The 18625-nt window shown below is 40.7% G+C and overlaps 1 protein-coding gene across 1 annotated transcript; it reads right to left on the bottom strand.

Annotated features, from left to right (window-relative positions):
* Positions 1-14332: 14332 nt before the first annotated feature.
* LOC120527521 (heat shock 70 kDa protein-like) lies at positions 14333-16267 on the bottom strand. The gene has a single exon (XM_039751020.1). It carries the CDS (start codon positions 16265-16267, stop codon positions 14333-14335), a length of 1935 nt encoding a protein of 644 aa, XP_039606954.1.
* Positions 16268-18625: the final 2358 nt, after the last annotated feature.

Raw genomic sequence — 18625 nt, 5'->3', positions numbered from 1 at the left:
ATCAAGGGAAGCCTTTTACCTTGGAGACTTTCAAGGAGGCTGCCAATTTACTTAAAATAAAGCATTTAAAGACCGCGGTATATCATCCTCAAACCAACGGTTTGTTAGAGAGGTTCAATCAAACTCTTAAATAAATGCTTCGTAGGGTGGTTAGCGAGGATGGAAGGAACTGGGATAAGCTCCTCCCCCTCATCCTCTTTGCCTATCGAGAAGTCCCACAAGCCTCCACGGGGTTCTCCCCTTTTGAATTATTGTATGGGCAACAACCCCAGGGCATATTAGATATCTTAAAAGAAGGATGGGAAGAAGAGGCTTTTCCCTCTACAAATATATTGGAATATATTGCACATTACGCAATACAGTAATCCCTCGCTATATCGCGCTTCGACTTTCGCGGCTTCACTCTATCGCAGATTTTATATGAAAGCATAACTAAATATATAACACGGATTTTTCGCTGCTTCGTGGGTTCTGCGGACAATGTGTCTTTTTTACTTCCTCTACATGCTTCCTCAGTTGGTTTGCCCAGTTGATTTCATATAAGGGACGCTATTGGCGGATGACTGAGAAGCTAACCAATCAGAGCACGCAGTTAAGTTTTCCTGACTGAGAAGCTAACCAATCAGAGCACGCAGTTAAGTTCCTGCTTGCTGAATGCAGTGTTAACCAGGAAGTCTCGTCTCGCTCATTCAGCATCAACGTGTTTCTCTGTGTAAAGAGTTGTGCTCTTTTGTGTTTATCTTTGTGCATAGTCAAGCCCTTCATTATGGCTCCAAAACGATCTGCTACTGCTTCAGGGGCCATGCCCAAGCGCAAGCGGAAGATGTTAACGATTGCCGAAAAGGTAAACGTTTGGGATTTGTTGAAGGCTACGATTCTTTTTATTTAAAAAGTAGGAAAGGAATATAAGATCTACGGCCGCAGTGTCCTTTTAACAAGGGTGCAAAACGAGTTGTAAGTGGATGTAATAAGGCAGCAGTCTGGATGGAATCTGCTTTAGGGATTTGCATTGAAGACTGCCAGAAGAAGAACAACGGCAGTGCTACACAATCGCCTGAAGTGGCTACTTTGGAAGAACTGTTAACGCTCTCCTTTGTTGTGCAGTAAAATTAAACTCATTGTTATCGGACAAGTCATCGTGTCATTGTTGGTGAGTAACCATAATTAATTTTCTACTTACAGTACTTAGTACATGTACGTACATTAAGTGTCACTGTACACACATTTACTGTAAACTACAGTATTTTTCTTGCATTGTACGTATTTATTGCTGGTGGCCTGTCTATCGTAATGGCTGGAACATATGTGATATCGGAGACACTCAATATCTTTAAAATAATATTTAGGTTTTACTGTATATAAACAGTGTGTTTATATACATAATTTCAATGAATCTTACCTAATATCTAAGAGAATACAAAGGGATTATGCTGTATAACTCTGCGGGGAATATTTATAAACAGTGTGGGAGAGTTTATAAGGGCTTAAAATATATAAAAATAACCATACAAACATATGGTTTCTACTTCGCAGATTTTCTCCTATCGTTTCTGGAACGCAACCCCAGCGATCGAGGAGGGATTACTGTAGATTTGGTAAAATTCTGCCCCTCCTTAAAAGTCACATGGAAAAGGCTCAAGCAGCACAGATCCGATATTATGACCATGGCACGTCTCTCCGGGACTTCCGCACGGGAGATCGGGTCATGGTCCTAGTACCTACCTCCCACTCTAAGTTGCTTGCCCATTGGCAAGGTCCCTATGAAGTTAAATTTGAGGAAAGGACTCGTCGACTATTTGGTGAGTCAACCCAATCATCGGCTGAGGGAGCGGGTTTATCATGTAAACCTGCTAAAACCGCAAAAGGACAGGAATCCCGATCCCTCCTCCGGTCAGCCCCGCTCACATGGCTTGCCTTAACTTCGGTGTGGATTTAAGTCCCAGACAACGACGGGAGCTGGAAACAGTTATCCTGTCTGTCCTGGAGGTAGTGAGTGAAAATCCCGGAAAGACCTCTCTAGCTGAGCACAACATTGTGACAGAACCCAGGGTTCTAGTCCAAGAATGTCCGTATCGTCTTCCCGAATGAAAAAGGGCTGAAGTGGAGCTTGAGATCAAACACATGCTGGAACTAGGTGTAATCGAGGAAAGTCATAGTCCCTGGTCCAGTCCCATTGTATTGGTTGCTAAGCCAGACGGAGCTGGAAGTTTTGCAATGACTTCTGTCGGCTTAATCAAGTCTCCCAATTCAATGCTTATCCAATGCCACGAGTGGACAACTTCCATGAGAGGGTTGGACAGGCTCAATATTTGACCACACTGGACATGACAAAGGGGTACTGGCAGGTTCCTTTAACGGACTCTGCAAAGGTTAAGACTGCGTTTGGCAACCCTAGCAGACACTGGCAGTATTGTGTCCTTCAATTTGGGTTACACGGGGCTCCAGCAACCTTCCAGGTTCTGGTGGGCAAAGTGCTCAGGCCTCATAACTCATACAGTGCTACCTACCTGGATGATGTGGTCATCTATTCCAGCACATGGACGGAACACCTACAGCAAGTAAAAGCGGTATTGCGGACACTGGGTGAGGCTGGACTTCGGATTAATCCCAAGAAATGTTTCTTTGGATTGAGCGAAGTCAAGTATTTAGGCTACCTGGTGGGTCAGGGTACTGTGAAGCCACAGTGCTCCAAAGGAGATGCCATTTTGAAATGGCCCGTCCGCGAACCAAGCAGCAGGTCCAAGCCTTTCTCGGGTTAGCGGGGTACTACCACCAGTTTGTGCCCCGGTTCTCAGAGAGAGCGGCGCCCTTGACTGATTTGACAAAGAAGAGAACCCCAAACATTTTGGTATGGACTGAAAAAACAGACGCTGCATTTAGTGACTTAAAGCAGGCCCTTACATCCGCACCTATTTTGAAAGCACCTAACTTTTATTTACCTTTCACCCTCCAGACAGATGCTTCGGACACAGGCCTTGGGACCGTGCTGAGCCAAAGTGTCAATGGTGTGGAACACCCCATCATGTTCCTGACCCGGAAACTGTTGGACCGGGAGACCAGGTATGCGGTGATGAAGCGAGAAGCTTTGGCGATTAAATGGCCGATTACTCAGCTGTTGGGCCGGAAATTCACCCTTGTCACGGACCATGCACCTTTACAGTGGATGGCCCTGTACAAGGAGTCAAATCCGTGGGTCATCAGGTGGTTTCTTGACCTCCAGCTGTACAAGTTTTCGCTTGTTCATCGTTGGGACACTCTTCATGCCAACGCTGATGCCCTTTTTTGTGTTCACGACCTGTCGGTCAGGGTCGCCCGACCCGTCGGGTCTGGGCTGAGGGGGGGCCTTGTCACACATGTGCACATGGGAGGCAGCTAAAGGGCTTGAGTAAGGGCAGTTCCAAGTCATACTAGGATGAGGCAGAGTGCACTGACTCTTTTTCTCCCTTTCCTGTAGACCATTCACGGGAGATTCCACCTGGCCCTCTTGACATCACTTCCAGGACCGAGCCTATGGAAGGAGACCTTGCCAGCTCCGGCCCCTGTGATGTCACATCTGGGCTCGAACCTATGTCTGAAGACCTTCATGAGCCCGACCCCTTTGATCTCGCTTCCTGTCTTCCCCTTTAAAAGCCTCCACCTTTTACCTATTCCCTCAGTTCTGTTTTGGACTCGGTTTTGTGCACCGGTTTTGTGGCTTTTGTGACAATGGGCAAGTATGCTTCTAGAGTTCTCATTTTTTTCAGATGTTCCATGACATCATTAAACTGTGCAAAAAAAGAGTAAAATGTCATCATCGGCCACCGTGAATCCAAAAACAAACATGAAGCCTGTGATCATTTTCTTGTGTTCTATAAATGTTCTTAGAACTTGATATGTAGTGTAGTAAATACCATACATCTTGATTTTACATCCTCGACCAAGCTGAGCCATTGATGTTTCACAGTATGAATACTGGTCTCTGTGTCACCTGATCACATTGTTGCCTTGCATTGCGTTAATCATTACTTGAAAAAGTAATTGGACTATGTAACGTGTGTTACTTTTAACATGTTAACACACATACTGCTCCAGATATTTATCAATTTCTGAAATACTAAGATTATTTCAAACAGGATAAGGAATAATATGATCGCCCGAACATTTGCATCAGGAAATTTATTTTGTAGACGATCCTACTTGTGGTTGCTGAAAGAGTGTGTGAAGCTAAGCAGGTAAAGAGAGTGCAACAGATGTGCACAGACTAGAAAATCCTTAACTGGCTAGGGGTTTACATACCAAATAACCAGGTTACACATGGATAAATTTATGTCTGTTAATCAGATTTCATCAGAGACCCTGATTCTCTAACTGGAATATGGGTTTACATGGCATTATGTAAACCAGGTTTCTGTGAATAAGTTACTAAAATGTATGTAAATGCATTCGCTGCCTAGTCTGATGAACTAATCAATTTGACCTGCCATTCTCGAAGTCTCTTCAAGCCTACTGTAACTCCACCAATGATCACTTCAGAAGGCTAATGCTGCTGAAGGCATATAGTTTCACCTCTCAATGTTTTTCCTTTTACAGTGTATGTTAAATGAAAGAAAGAGAGCCACCGATTGCTTTTAACAAATGTAATTCAGTGAAGTTAATGGGAATTTCCCATGCACATTTTGCTTTGTTAGTTTTGTTATCTGTGTGTGCTGGAGAGAAGCTATGCCATATTCACTAAAAGTGCATATTTAGGAATATGTTTTGTTCAGGATCCTTCAAAGTAGATTCTTGGAGCAGTATCCCTTTGCAAATATTCTTGTGAAATGCGCACTTTCGGCATACTACTTGTTCTTGTGAGAAATACATATAAACCAAGAAACACTCCCCCGAGGTTGATACTGTCATTGCAGTCCTCATAAGTCAAAGCGGCAATTATCACATTGGACAGGTATGTCATAAAGGTCCTTTCAGCATGTACTCTATAAATTCATGTTACATATACAGTATGTAAATTGGTTTCATAAAGTATAAAGAGCCAACTTTCTGTTGTAAATATAGTTTTGGGTAAATTTGCTGTTTCTGCCCATGAATCTACACTTAAACTCCATTATGACGTGGACTAAACATATTTTCAGAAAGGTTAGCAAATTTATTAAAAAAAATAAAAACTGAATTCTCTACTTTATAGAAGAAAGAGCAGAGGTTTAAAGAAATGCTTTTGAGTTTCAGAACCTAGATAATCAGATTCTTAAAGAATTTCACCAATGGGTTATATTACCAACGGTAGTGGTCATCCAGCCCACCTAACTGTACACTCATATGGAATATAAGCTTGTTTAATAATATTGTCATAAATACAAATTCATCATTCAGTACACTCATATGGAATATAAGCTTGTTTAATAATATTGTCATAAATACAAATTCATCATTCAGGGACCTTGTACCTTCTAAGAGATCTTCCTGTGCAATTTAATGTTCTCCTTGTATGAGGCAAGCTGATATAGAAAATCTTGGGAAAGAAAGCTATTTACTTTAAAGTTTTAATTTGAATTGCACAGCATTAGCATGCTACAGAGCCTAAATAAAAATGCCACAAATTGGAATGTGGAGAAATTCCCTAAAGTGAACAATCAATCTGAATCAAAAGAAGATGCTAGTTCAGGGAAATATAAACGTAGACATTGTGAAATGCCAGGGGTCGCTGATGCCCCTTTAAATGCAACAGACAGATGCTCAGGACACATGGTAAAAGCACTAAGAAGATATTTAAGTTCGTTTTCTTCTTTTAACAGTGCCCTCAAGCACCACAGCCACAATAACACAAGTAAATACAACATACTAATCACAATTCACTTTCTCTGTCTCCTCCACACCTCCTAGTAAGTTTTATCCACCTCCATCTGACTCTGGCTCTCTTGCTGGATCTTCAGCAGCCCTTTATATAGTTCTTGACCTGGAAGTGCTGACAAGTCACGTGGGAAGAAGAACAGAAGCATTTCCAGGTCAAGAACTACAACCCCAAATCAGAAAAAGTTGGGACAATGTGGAAAATGTGAATAAAAAAAGAAAAAAGCAAGTTATAAATTCTCCTCAAATTTTATTTCATTGCAGATAGTATGAACACAAAATAATTCATGGGTTTTTTGTCAACATCATTTGATTTGTAAATAAATATCCATTCTTGCCATTCAGGCTTGCAACACATTTCACAAAAGTTACCACTTTGTACAGTTCCCCTGTCTTTTAACAACACTTAAAATACATTTAGGCATTGAAGAAATCAAGTGACTAAGTGTTGCAGGTGTTAGTTTGTCCCATTCTTCCTGCAAACAGCGTTTTAGGTGCGCAACAGTACGGGGTCTTCGTTGACGCATTTTTCGTTTCAAAATGCGACAAACATTCTCTATAGGAGACAAATCAGGGCTGCAGGCAGGCCAGTCAAGCATCCGCACCCTCTTCTTACACAGCCATGCTTTTGTTATGCGCGCAGTATGTGGTTTGGCATTGTCTTGCATGGGCGTCCCTGGAAAAGACGTTATCTTGAAGGCAGCACTTGTTCCTCCAAAACTGAGATATACGTCTCAGCCTTGATGGTGCCATCACAGAAGTGCAAGTTACCTTTGCCGAAGGCACTGACACAACCCCATACCATGACAGACCCTGGCTTTTGGACTTGTATCTGGTAACAGCCTGGATGGTCCTTTTCCTCTTTGGTCCACAGCACACGGCGTCCATTTCTTGATTCGTCTGACCACAATACACATTTCCACTGCACAATGGACTATCCCAGATGTCTCTGAGCCCAGAGAAGTCGACAGCACTTCTGGACACTATTTATGTAGGGCTTCCTTTTGGCACAGTACAGTTTTAGCTGGCATTTCCTAAAGTAACTACATACTTCAGTGCTTGAGAGTGACTTCCTGAAGTAGTCCTGAGCCCACACAGTTATATCATTTATTGATGAATGACGGTTTTTAATGCAGTGCCGTCTGGGGGCTCGGAGATCACGGGCATTCAGTTTATGATTGCGGCCTTGGCCTCAGCGCACGGTAATTTCTCCAGATTCCCTGATTCTTTTCACTATGTTATGCACTGCAGAGGGAGAAATGCCCAAATCTCTTCCTATCTGTCTTTGAGAAACGTTTTTCTTCATCATTTCAAGGATTTTTGCCCGCACTTGGTGGCAAACTGGCGATCCTCAGCCCATCTTTGCTCCTAAAGGAGTAGGCCTTTCCTCTATGCTGCTTTTGTACCGAATCATGAATGCAATCACCTGTTAACATCACCAGTTTCAAATCACATCATTATTTAGTTATTATACCTCATTACTACCCCTGAATTGCCCCATCCCAACTTTTTTTGGAATGTGTTGCAAGCCTGAATGGCAAGAATGGATGTTTATTTACAAATCAAATGATGTTGACCAAAAAAAACATGAATTATCTTGTGTTCATACTGTCTGCAATGAAATAAAAGTTAAGGGAAAATTGTAAATTACTGCTTTATTTTTTTATTCACATTTTCCACACTGTCCCAACTTTGTCTTATTTGGGGTTGTATATAAAGGGCTGCTGAAGACCCAGCAAGCGAGCCAGAGTCAGATGGAGAATCCCAGTTCTTTAATCATCCGGAATTACTTTGGGTCTTCTGTCCTTAACCCCAGGTTCTCTTGCAGCGTCCCATGGGGGTACCCACGGTACCCAGCAGGGCTGCGGTATAAAACCACATGACCCATGGTGCCCTGGGCAATGCTACACTGCAGGGAAGCTGCCATCTAATGTCCTGGGGGAATTATTATCCAAAAGCAGTTGCCTTCCCCCATTCTTCAATTCTATGGGTGTCCCAGCCGTCTATTACAACATCTAATTGATAATGGAGACACTTGTGAGATCTCATAGCATGAGAAGCGCCGACTCTGAATTAGTTTCCTCTCCCAGGTAGAGTAAATCTCCTTCTGACTATGCATTCATTTGAAGTTGTCTTAAGAAAGCAATGATTCATTACTTGTAAGAAAACGGCTTTCTTTTTCAGATATTAATTGCAAATTGAAACTTTGTAATATTTTCACTTGTGATTGTTTTCACTTTTATTTCAGTTTAACCATTTTCACTTCATTACCATTTAGCTATCTTCTATACCATTAACTGTTTTCACTTCATAACTTACTGTTACATAAAAAGTTAAGCAATAAACTGATTTGCCCAAAGTTGCCCAATTTCAAACTCAGATCCTTTCCTTTAGAATTATTTTCCATATTCAGACTGAATAGCTTTTCAAATACTGTTAATGTAATCTTTTCCTGCACTTGTATATCCTGTAGCCAATGACCAGCAGTACAACAAAAGTGACAGTTAAAAATTACAATTACTCCTGTCTCTTCAGTTCTCAGGTCTGAAGCCCATCTCCTGCCTGTGTTCTAGGTTTTTAAGTTACTTGACTGTCGGTCTCCAAGTTGAGAATAGCCTTCTATGTTTAGGAAAAGTGAGAAGGAAAACTGTTTAAATAAAGAGCTGGGAAGGTGAATGGAAAGAAGCAGCCAGCGGTAAAGCAAGGAAGACTCCGTAATAAAGACGGCTGGGTGCATGTAGAAGGTGTAACAATAGGATTGTTAAGCCTTATGATAATGTTCCCGCACAGAGGGTTGAGAGAGAGACGCACTGGGAGAAGTATGCAGTAGAATAGGGAACCCCGTGTGACTGTTCTGCTGTTCTCCTTTGACAGTTCTGTGGCTCTGCATATTTGTATGCACCTGTCAAAACTTGCATCACTGGTTCCGCACACAATTCGGTCACGTATAAGGGAAGTTTTAATCTCCCCAAAATTGCATGTGCCTGCTAACACTCTCAGATCTGTGACATAGTCGTCTATATTTTCTCCCCTTGCCTGATTTCTTGAAAAAAATCTATCTCTCTACAGTTTCGTTTATTTTTGGGTTGTAATGTTCATCAAATTTACGTATCATCAAGCTCATGGTTAACTCATCAGGTCTTACATCACCGGTCAGCACCTGACACAATTCTCTCCCACTCTCGCCAATAAGATAATAATCTGACCTTAGTGTTTTCCTCTGCCTCCGGCATTGCAAGTTCTGTGAATAATCTGAACTCGTCCTTCCATGTTCTCTATGACTTTTCCAGGTCTTTAGCATCAAGGCTTAATGTCAGTGGCGGTCTCAGACCCTCCATTTTCCTTTCATGGTAGTGTCTCCGCGTCCTGAACTTTTAACAGCAAACTGGCGTGACTTTCGGCACAGTTCTGTCACCTACACTGCCACCATGTTTCTCTCTCGAGATTATTAAAAGGCACAGACTCACGCTTCCAGTTTGTGTCTGTTTATTTCACAGTAGTTAAAGCCAGAACAAAGTCAGTTCACGTGAGCCACTCGGAGTACATGCATCGAAGCTTCTCAGCTGTGCTTGTGCTATCTTGTGCGATCTATCTCGCAAATATCATATTCGTCTCAGGCATGACAAACGACAGCGGCAGCCTGTCTATGAACTTAATTTAAACTTAAGGTTTACACCGTGCTTTGTTTCTGCAGTGGCTGCACTTATGAATACGCTTGTATGCGTCACTCGCTTCATAGTCTTTTGCTGCCTTCTCAATTGTGTAATGTGTTTTTCATTCATCGAAGTAATCACTACCCAAATCGATACTCGTGAACCTATGATGTTTAACAGGCATTCCCGGTATTAAGTTGTAGATATGCCTGCGAATATTTAGTGGCAGCGTGTCTATGAACGTAATTTAAACATAAGCTTTACACGTTGCTTTCCTATTGATATTTGTACAAAAGGCTTGTTCAGCATCAGAGGATTGTTACATCACACACTGCATGCACGGGTTTACCTTTCTCAGTCCTGCAAAGTCAGTTCACGTGAGCCACTCGGAGTACATGCATCGAAGGTTCTCAGCTGTGCTTGTGCTATTTCGTGCGATCTTGCGATGTCCACGGCTTTATTTAATGTTAGCTAAGACCCGGCACTTAAAAGTTTCTCTTGCACTTACGCTGAGTTTGTGCCTGACCATCTCATCTTTGTTTGCATAAGCACAGTCCTTCACCCGTGAATATTTCGTGGCAGCATGTCTATTGGATAGCTGCTGACAGACGGCCTTATATGGGCAGGCACAACTCCGCCTCACACGGCGACCGAGCTGCAGGCTATAGCAGTATATATGGACGAAAGAAGGTTCCAGTTAATGGTTTAAACAGAGCAAAAGGTCAAAAAACCTAAGAACACCTTAAATAATTTGCAATGAAAAGCAGAACTCACCAATACCTCGAACAGTTTTCAATGTAGTACAAGGGACCTCAGCCTTTATAAATGCACAGGTGACCCCACCTCTTAAGGAACACAGAAGAAGCATAGACACATACACATTAAATAATACACAAAACTAATTAAAAACCAAAAATAATGCAAACAATTAACATACATAACAATATTTACACAAACATATGAATTACATGCGTGCAAAAAGACATAAAAGATGATTTTGAACACCAGCCAAGGGAGAAACATTGGCTGAAACATAATAGGAGAAAGAAGGAGAGTGAGACAGGGAATGAGACAGTCATATAAAAAAGAGGATGTTATAGTGGCTCCCATCAATGTGCTACCACTTTATACTGTATGTTATTGGTGTTAAATATTTGTACTTTTTTCAGTCGTTTTCACTTTGCTTTCTTCAAATGTTTTGTTTCCTAACAAGGAAAACATTGTCAACTGATAATTCCCTTTATTTAGTTTCTTTCTATTGTTGCTAAGTTTAACTCACTGTGCAAATGCTCTGCTTTTTTAAAGGAAAACTGGAGTATTGGCCCAAGCAAATAATGGTTTCCTACAACTTGTCTCTCTATTATAAAAGAAAATCTTGAGACAAGACTGTTGCCAAGAGATTTTTTTCAAGTCCCACCCTCCTTTCGACCATTTTCAACCACATCCACGGTCCTCTCACCTCTCATTCGTGTGAATGCTTTTGTCAGACACAGTTCCTGCGCTCTCAGCTCTTATAAAGTTTTATGTTTTCCTCACTTTAAGTTTCCAATAAAAGAAGACTTGTTATGTCCAAATCATATTGAAGAATTTCATCCCAAAGGGTTGAAACAGAAGAAATGAGTACACGGGATATCCTAGCACCGAGAATCGATGAAGTCAAACAAATCAAAAATGAAAATTGTCGATTGTTTACACGGCAAATTGGTTAAATACGTATTAATACACTATGTTGAAACAGTTGGTGGTGATGATTTGGAAGAAGAAAACATCAACTTACAATGTCCCATAGAATATCTACAACCATTATCACCGTCCTGTCTTCCACCGGCTGAATTACTATTTAAAGAAGGATATATCGTAATGTTATTGTGTAATTTATGTCTGAGTGATGGGCTATGCAATAACAGACGACAATAAAGGTAATGCAGTACATCTTCCGCGGATAACATTAGACACCAAAGGAGATCTTGATATGTGTTAGAGGTGGCTGGGGTGGCGACCCGGCCGGGAAGCTCAGGAGGACTGGAGGAGGGCTTGCGCCTGGGGGTGACCGTCCTGGTTCCTTTGGGGGCCACGGGCGCTGAGCTTTGAAGCTCCACCCTGTAGGGGCCCATGGTCACCACCAGGGGGCGCCCCCATGCCTTTGGAGCCCTGGATCTCAGCACTTCTGCCACACCAGGAAGTGCTGGGGGAAGAGCAGCAGGGACACCCGGGGTGCTTCCGGGGATGCAGCCAGCACTTCCGCCACACGGGGCGTGTCGGCGGGTGATTGCTGGAACCCACCTGGAGCACATCTGGGTGATAATAAAAGAGGCCGCCTCCCTTCATTCGAGGCTGGAGTCAGGTGGAAGCAGGACGAAGCAGAAGAGTGTGTGGAGGCGGCCCGAAGAAGAAGGCATTGTGTGGCCATGACTTTGTGGGGGTTTGTGTGCACTTGACTTTTGTAAATAGTAATTGTAAATAAACGTGTGGTGGTGGAAAAACAACATGTCTGCCTGTCTGTGCCCGGGTTCCGTTCACATATGCCATTCGTATTAAAACATTTACAATTTCCCGTTACAATAGTTTTTGCTATGAAAATTAACAAATCACAGGAACAAACATTCGAAAAAGTAGGTTTATTTAAAAAGAAAAAGAAACAATTTCCACTAACAGGCAGTTATACGTAGTGTTGTCACTATATAAGTCTAAACACGGAATCAAAATTCAATGCTATATTGACAAAAAGTTCATTCAAAAAATTGTTTTTACTGAAGTTTTACATTAAAAGTGTAAGTTTAAAAAATATTTGCATGTTAATTTCAAAGCAAAACAGAATTGAAAATGTGTAACACAATGAATACCTCTAATGCAACATGAAACATAATTTTCTTTCAATTTATTACATTTTACTATTTTTTACTATGGTTAATTACTCACTGTAATGTAAAATAATTTGTTCTATTATGCATATGTAACAATTCCCATGAAAATAACAATCAAATTGTACATCTGCTTCCCCATATGTGAGCAGCAGATCCACTAAGTGGCTAGCACGTAGCGGCCGCCCGGGGGTTTGCGAGCGAAGTGAGCAGGGGGCAGAGTCCCCTAGTATTTTAGAATTACAATGAAGCTATGTAATTGAAAATTTACTTCTTGTGAAGTCTTACTTCCAATGAAACCTGCCATTAAGGCTGCTGAGATGTCCTAAGTGTCCTTAGATTCCCTCTTGTATTCCAAACAAGCTATGCAGATATTTATTTATCACATTCAATACTTACCTCCTCAGGACAAACTAATGTAGAGTACTTTTTAGAGATCCATTTTCACTTCGACATTAAAGAGTCTTTTTCTATTCATCAGTCTCAAAGGAGCGAAATTAAATCCTCTGTGATTAGTGTTTTATAGCAATAAAATGTGAAACTGGAAATACTTATGTTTAATCAAATAATTCATTACATATGTTAATGTTTTGTCACAGAATGAGTTGAATAGCTTTAATTCTAAAATATGGTGTCCAAAGTAAACACTAGTCTAAATTAACTGCACAGCAGTTTTGTTGCCTTGAAACATTTAAGTGACACAGCAAAAAAATGGTGGTAGAGCCACTGGCTGGAAGTCTTTTCCAAGTAATGCAACATCCTTGGATGACTAGCAACCCCTAGTGGGAACGAACTGCCAGACATTCCATATTATAACAAATGAGTGAGAAAAGGTGCAACAGTGTCATTGGCCAGCACACAAGGTAAACCGGTTCACTGTTTCTTTTCCAGCTTAACAACCAAGGCAGGGTTGGCTTTGTTCATATGGCAATGCATATTTACATGACTTACTAACGACCTAAAGTAAACATTTGACTGTGAGTAATAGTTCAGACTACTGTCATCTTGAGGAGCTGTGACTGTATGATAGTAATAGTAATGGCAATCAACCATACTATAAAAGAAACTGTTAACCAAAATATTTTGATATTGAATGGGAGATAGCATGTAGATAGCAATTGCTGCTGAGTTGCCAACATTAGTAATGACAAGATAAAAGATAAATGCACAGCATTGTGGCATAAAAGCTCAAAAACAACAAAGGCCTTCTTGGCTCATTACACAATTATTGGCTCCACTCACTTGTATTCATTTAGTTACTCACATCTGTCCACTCACTCGTGAATATTTGTAACTACTGTATATAAAACACAAACTATCACCTAGAGAGTAAACAAGACTAATGGCTGGTCAAGAGATCATTCAAAAGTACAGTGTTATAAGAATCCCTTTCTTGTTCTTGTTATACTCTGGTACTTCTGGGAGTAACTGTTACTATTTTATCAAAAAATGCATGTAGAAGATATATCCTTTATCTAGTACTTTTCTTAATACTCAAAGTGATTTATATAGTTAGTGGAGAGCCACTTCAACCACCACCAATGTGCAGTGTCCACCTGGATGATGTGATGTGGCGGGACACTCACCACATTTAAGCTATTAGGTGGTGAAGTGATGGGAGAGATAGTGGCTGGGCAACTATGCCAAGACACGAGGAAGCACCCTACACTTTAAGGAGTGTTCTATACATTTTGAGATTATGATTGGATAAGCAAAAATTAGTTTCAACAAATATATTTGGGCTAACATACTCTAGTGTAAAGAAAATTAATAAATAAATTAAAATGATAGTAAACTTACTTTTCTTTTCTATTTTCTTATCTTTAATTTTAGGCAACAAAAAAGATACCCTGCTAAAACATAAGTCTGAATGCCAGACACACATTGACCAGAAAAAAAGGCAAAGATCATTAAGGTTTGTCAGTTTCTTAAATAAGCTAGGAAAATCATCCCTACATTGTCCAGTTCAGCTTATACTTCCAGTTGACGTTGCTAATCCACTTCTTCAATGGTGGGGCCCTGTGAAGCAAACCCTGAGTCCACCTTTGTTCCATAACCCCCAGTCACACCACCTGGCATTGATCCCTGGTACAGTTTAGTGATGATGGGACTACACATTTTCTCTAGCTCTTTCAAGCGATGATCAAATTCTTCCTTGTCTGCTAGTTGGTTGTTTTCAAGCCAAGACATAGTTTGGTTGCATTTATCCACAATCATTTTCTTGTCATCTTTGATAATATTGCCTGCAATGTTCTCTTCTTCCACAATATTCTTCATGTTGAAGGCATAAGATTCCAAAGAGTTTTTTGCTGCAATCTTGTCCCTTTGGGCTTCATCATCTGCCTTGTACTTTTCAGCATCCTGCACCATTTTCTCAATTTCCTCTTTGCTCAGTCGACCCTTGTCATTGGTAATGGTGATCTTGTTTTCCTTGCCTGTACTCTTGTCCATTGCCAACACATTGAGAATACCATTGGCATCGATATCAAAGGTCACCTCAATCTGTGGAACACCTCGTGGAGCTGGGGGAATGCCAGTCAACTGAAACTTCCCTAAAAGATTATTGTCTTTTGTCATGGCCCGTTCTCCTTCATACACTTGAATAAGAACCCCTGGCTGATTGTCAGAGTAGGTAGTGAAGGTCTGTGTTTGTTTGGTGGGGATAGTTGTATTGCGCTTGATAAGGGCAGTCATGACACCTCCAGCGGTCTCTATACCCAAAGAGAGAGGAGCAACATCTAACAATAGCAAGTCTTGCACATTTTCAGAGGTATCTCCTATCAGGATGGCTGCCTGTACAGAAGCTCCATATGCAACAGCTTCGTCAGGGTTGATGCTTTTGTTCAGTTCTCTGCCATGGAAAAAGTCTTGAAGCAGCTTTTGAATTTTTGGGATGCGAGTTGAGCCACCAACCAGGACAATGTCATGAATCTGAGACTTGTCCATTTTGGCATCTCTTAGAGCTTTGTCCACTGGCTCCAATGTGCCTCTGAAAAGGTCAGAATTCATCTCCTCAAAGCGTGCCCTGGTGATGGAAGTATAGAAGTCAAAGCCTTCATACAATGAGTCTATTTCAATACTGGCTTGAGTGCTGGATGAGAGGGTCCTCTTAGCTCTTTCACATGATGTTCTCAGTCTCCGGAGTGCCCTTTTGTTCTGGCCAATGTCCTTTTTGTATTTCCTTTTGAATTCTTCAATGAAATGGTTCACCATACGGTTGTCAAAGTCCTCTCCTCCCAAATGAGTGTCTCCAGCTGTGGCTTTCACCTCAAAAATCCCATCTTCAATGGTAAGGATTGATACATCAAAGGTGCCTCCACCTAAGTCAAAGATCAAGACATTACGCTCCCCTCTTCTGCCCTTATCTAATCCATAGGCAATAGCAGCAGCTGTGGGTTCATTGATAATCCTCAACACGTTTAGCCCAGCGATTACACCCGCATCTTTAGTGGCCTGACGCTGAGAATCGTTGAAGTAGGCAGGGACTGTGATAACAGCATTTATGACTTTCTGACCTAGATATGCTTCTGCAATCTCTTTCATCTTGGACAGGACCATAGAAGAGATTTCTTCTGGATAAAAGGTTTTTGTCTCCCCTTTGTACAGCACTTGGACTCTGGGCTTCCCTCCATCACTGACCACCTTGAATGGCCAGAGCTTCATGTCAGATTGAACTACTTCATCATCATATTTTCTTCCAATCAGTCGCTTTGCATCAAAGATGGTGTTATTAGGGTTCATGGCTACTTGATTTTTAGCGGAATCTCCTATGAGTCTTTCTGTGTCTGTAAAGGCCACATAGCTGGGGGTGGTTCTGTTACCCTGGTCATTGGCAATGATCTCTACTTTGCCATGCTGAAACACTCCGACACATGAATAAGTAGTGCCCAGATCAATACCAATGGATATTCCTCTAGTGGTACACATTTTGCCTCTGTGTTTAGCGTACAATTGCTGAAAAAAAAATGCAATTCAATTAGACATGTAGCAGTGACACAATGCGCCATTAAAGAGTCAATTCATTTCACACATTAAATACCTTTATAAATATTACTCTTCTTTTTATATACATACCCACGACTACTAACAGAAAATAATACATCTCAATGGCTTCTTCACATTCATTTTGCGATAAAGACTACTGAGTAAGAATATAACTACCAATTTTTACATACTTTAACATTCAAAGACTTCTGTGGAAGCAGAGAGCAAAATTAACGACGGTTATTAAATTAATAAATATACCACCTCAATTTTTTAAATTCAGGAGACCATTGAGTGCTAAATGTATATCATTTTGCACACACAACAATTCCAAGCAATTAATGAGCCCAACAGTATGTTTTGGCCTGTGGGTCAAAAAAACCAAAGACAGAGAAAGTGGAAATACCAGCACACAATCAGATTAGGGATTTTATGTACATACACCAAGGCCAAATGCATAATCTATGTGTTCTTTACCTTAAATGATTATAATACTGTTATTGTGATACAACAGAGTGAAGCTTGTCCAGGCACCACCTTCTTCTGCTCCCTCTTTATGTTTTCTCACTTCTGTGTGGGGTTGATGTGCTTGAACAGCATTCTCCATTCAGCTCAGTCCTTCACTTCCTCCCCACTTACTCTTTTACTTCAGAACTTCTTTTTCTTTGTCCAACCACCTCTGCCTTGACCCCCCTCACTTTCTCTTCCCCTGTACTTCCATTCCCATCACTGTTTTGCTCAAAAATTAATTGTCTCTCCTCATCACCTGTCCATACCACATCAAACTACTTTCCTTCACTTTGGTAGTTTTATCTTACACTTTTATTGTGCCTCTGTCTCATTTCTTATTCTGTCCTATTTTGTAGCTCCACACATCCATTTCAACATTCTAATTTTGCTGCATCTAATTCTTCCTTCTGCTTTCCCTTTATTGCCCATGTCTCAGCTCCATGCCTCATTGCACCTTGCCTTTAACCTTCTCCTTAATTTTTCAATCACACAATACTCCTGATCCCTTCTTCCAGTTGTTCCATCAATACTGCACACTATAGGTTGTCTCTGCATCTAATATTCCATATTGGGCTACCACTGATCCTAGATATTTAAATGTATCCACTCTTGTCAATAGCTCTCCCTGCAAGCTAACCTCTGAATCCTGATCATCATTAAACCTCATATATCCTGTCTTCTTCCAATTCATCCTCAATACTCTATCTTTCAAGGCCCTTCTCTGCTCTTCCAACTTCTTCTCCGCTTCTTCTTTTCTGGTGCTTCACATCACAATGGCATTAGCAAATATCGTCACTAGGGTCATCCAGGCACCACTGGGTGAAAAGCAGTACCAAAGCACCACAGCATCACATTTACAGATAATGCTTTAAATAAAAAAAAAATCCAGGAAACACTTATTTTACTTTTCAAATATATTGAATAATGAACCTGTGGTTTCATTCACCAGAAAAGGACAAGTTATCCTTCAGTGCAAAACTTGGTTTTACATTTTTTATGTTATATTCTGCAAAACAGGATATCAATTGTTTTAGTTCAAGTCTTTATAAATTGTTAAGGACACCACAAACCCCCTCCAGGATATGCAGAGTACATAATATGATTAGATGGGTTCATGTTAAGGGATATTGCATTTTGAGATCCAAATGCAACACTGTATTCAAAGATAGGAAGAGTCACTTTGATTTTTGTAGTCATTCATCTGTTTTCCAAATCAGTTAGTTCACAATGCAAGGGTTCACAGTTTCTCCCAGAAGCCCAGGATACAAAGTTAGATCCAACTCTTGAGAGGGTGGTAGTCCATCATAGGACAAACTACAATATCTAACATACACATACAATACTCATTCATCAGAGTTTTAGGTAGCGCAGTACAAAGTAACACAGTACTCTATTCTAATTATATTCCCCAGTAATGAGGAAGAATAATTAGAAAGATTTATATACGAACAGGCCATTCAGCCCAATAAAGCTTTCCATACCTATGTACTTAATTTCTCCAAAATAACATTAAGTCTAATTTTGAAAGTGACTAAAATCCTCTCTACTCAACTGCTTGTTAAATTATTCAATGCATCTATAGTTCTCTGTGTGAAGAAAAACTTATTTGTGCAAAATTTGCCCTGAACAAGTTTCCAAATAAAATCCCATCATAACCATATTACAGTTACTAATTTAACTAGATTTTTAAAACTTGCATTACATATTACACTTGCATTAAGCATTTTTAGGACTCTCTTGTTTGGCGAATTTCTGCCTTAGTGATAGCTGGTAGGTTTTGTAAATTTGGGA

Source organism: Polypterus senegalus, chromosome 4 (assembly GCF_016835505.1).
Source record: "Polypterus senegalus isolate Bchr_013 chromosome 4, ASM1683550v1, whole genome shotgun sequence".
Lineage (NCBI taxonomy): Eukaryota > Metazoa > Chordata > Cladistia > Polypteriformes > Polypteridae > Polypterus > Polypterus senegalus.
Note: the sequence above shows the minus strand (reverse complement) of the source record. Positions and strands in the feature narration are given on the sequence as shown.

Excerpts from the sequence above, each read along its gene's own strand:
- LOC120527521 (XM_039751020.1), bottom strand. The coding sequence starts at position 16,267 with ATGTGTACCACTAGAGGAATATCCATTGGTATTGATCTGGGCACTACT.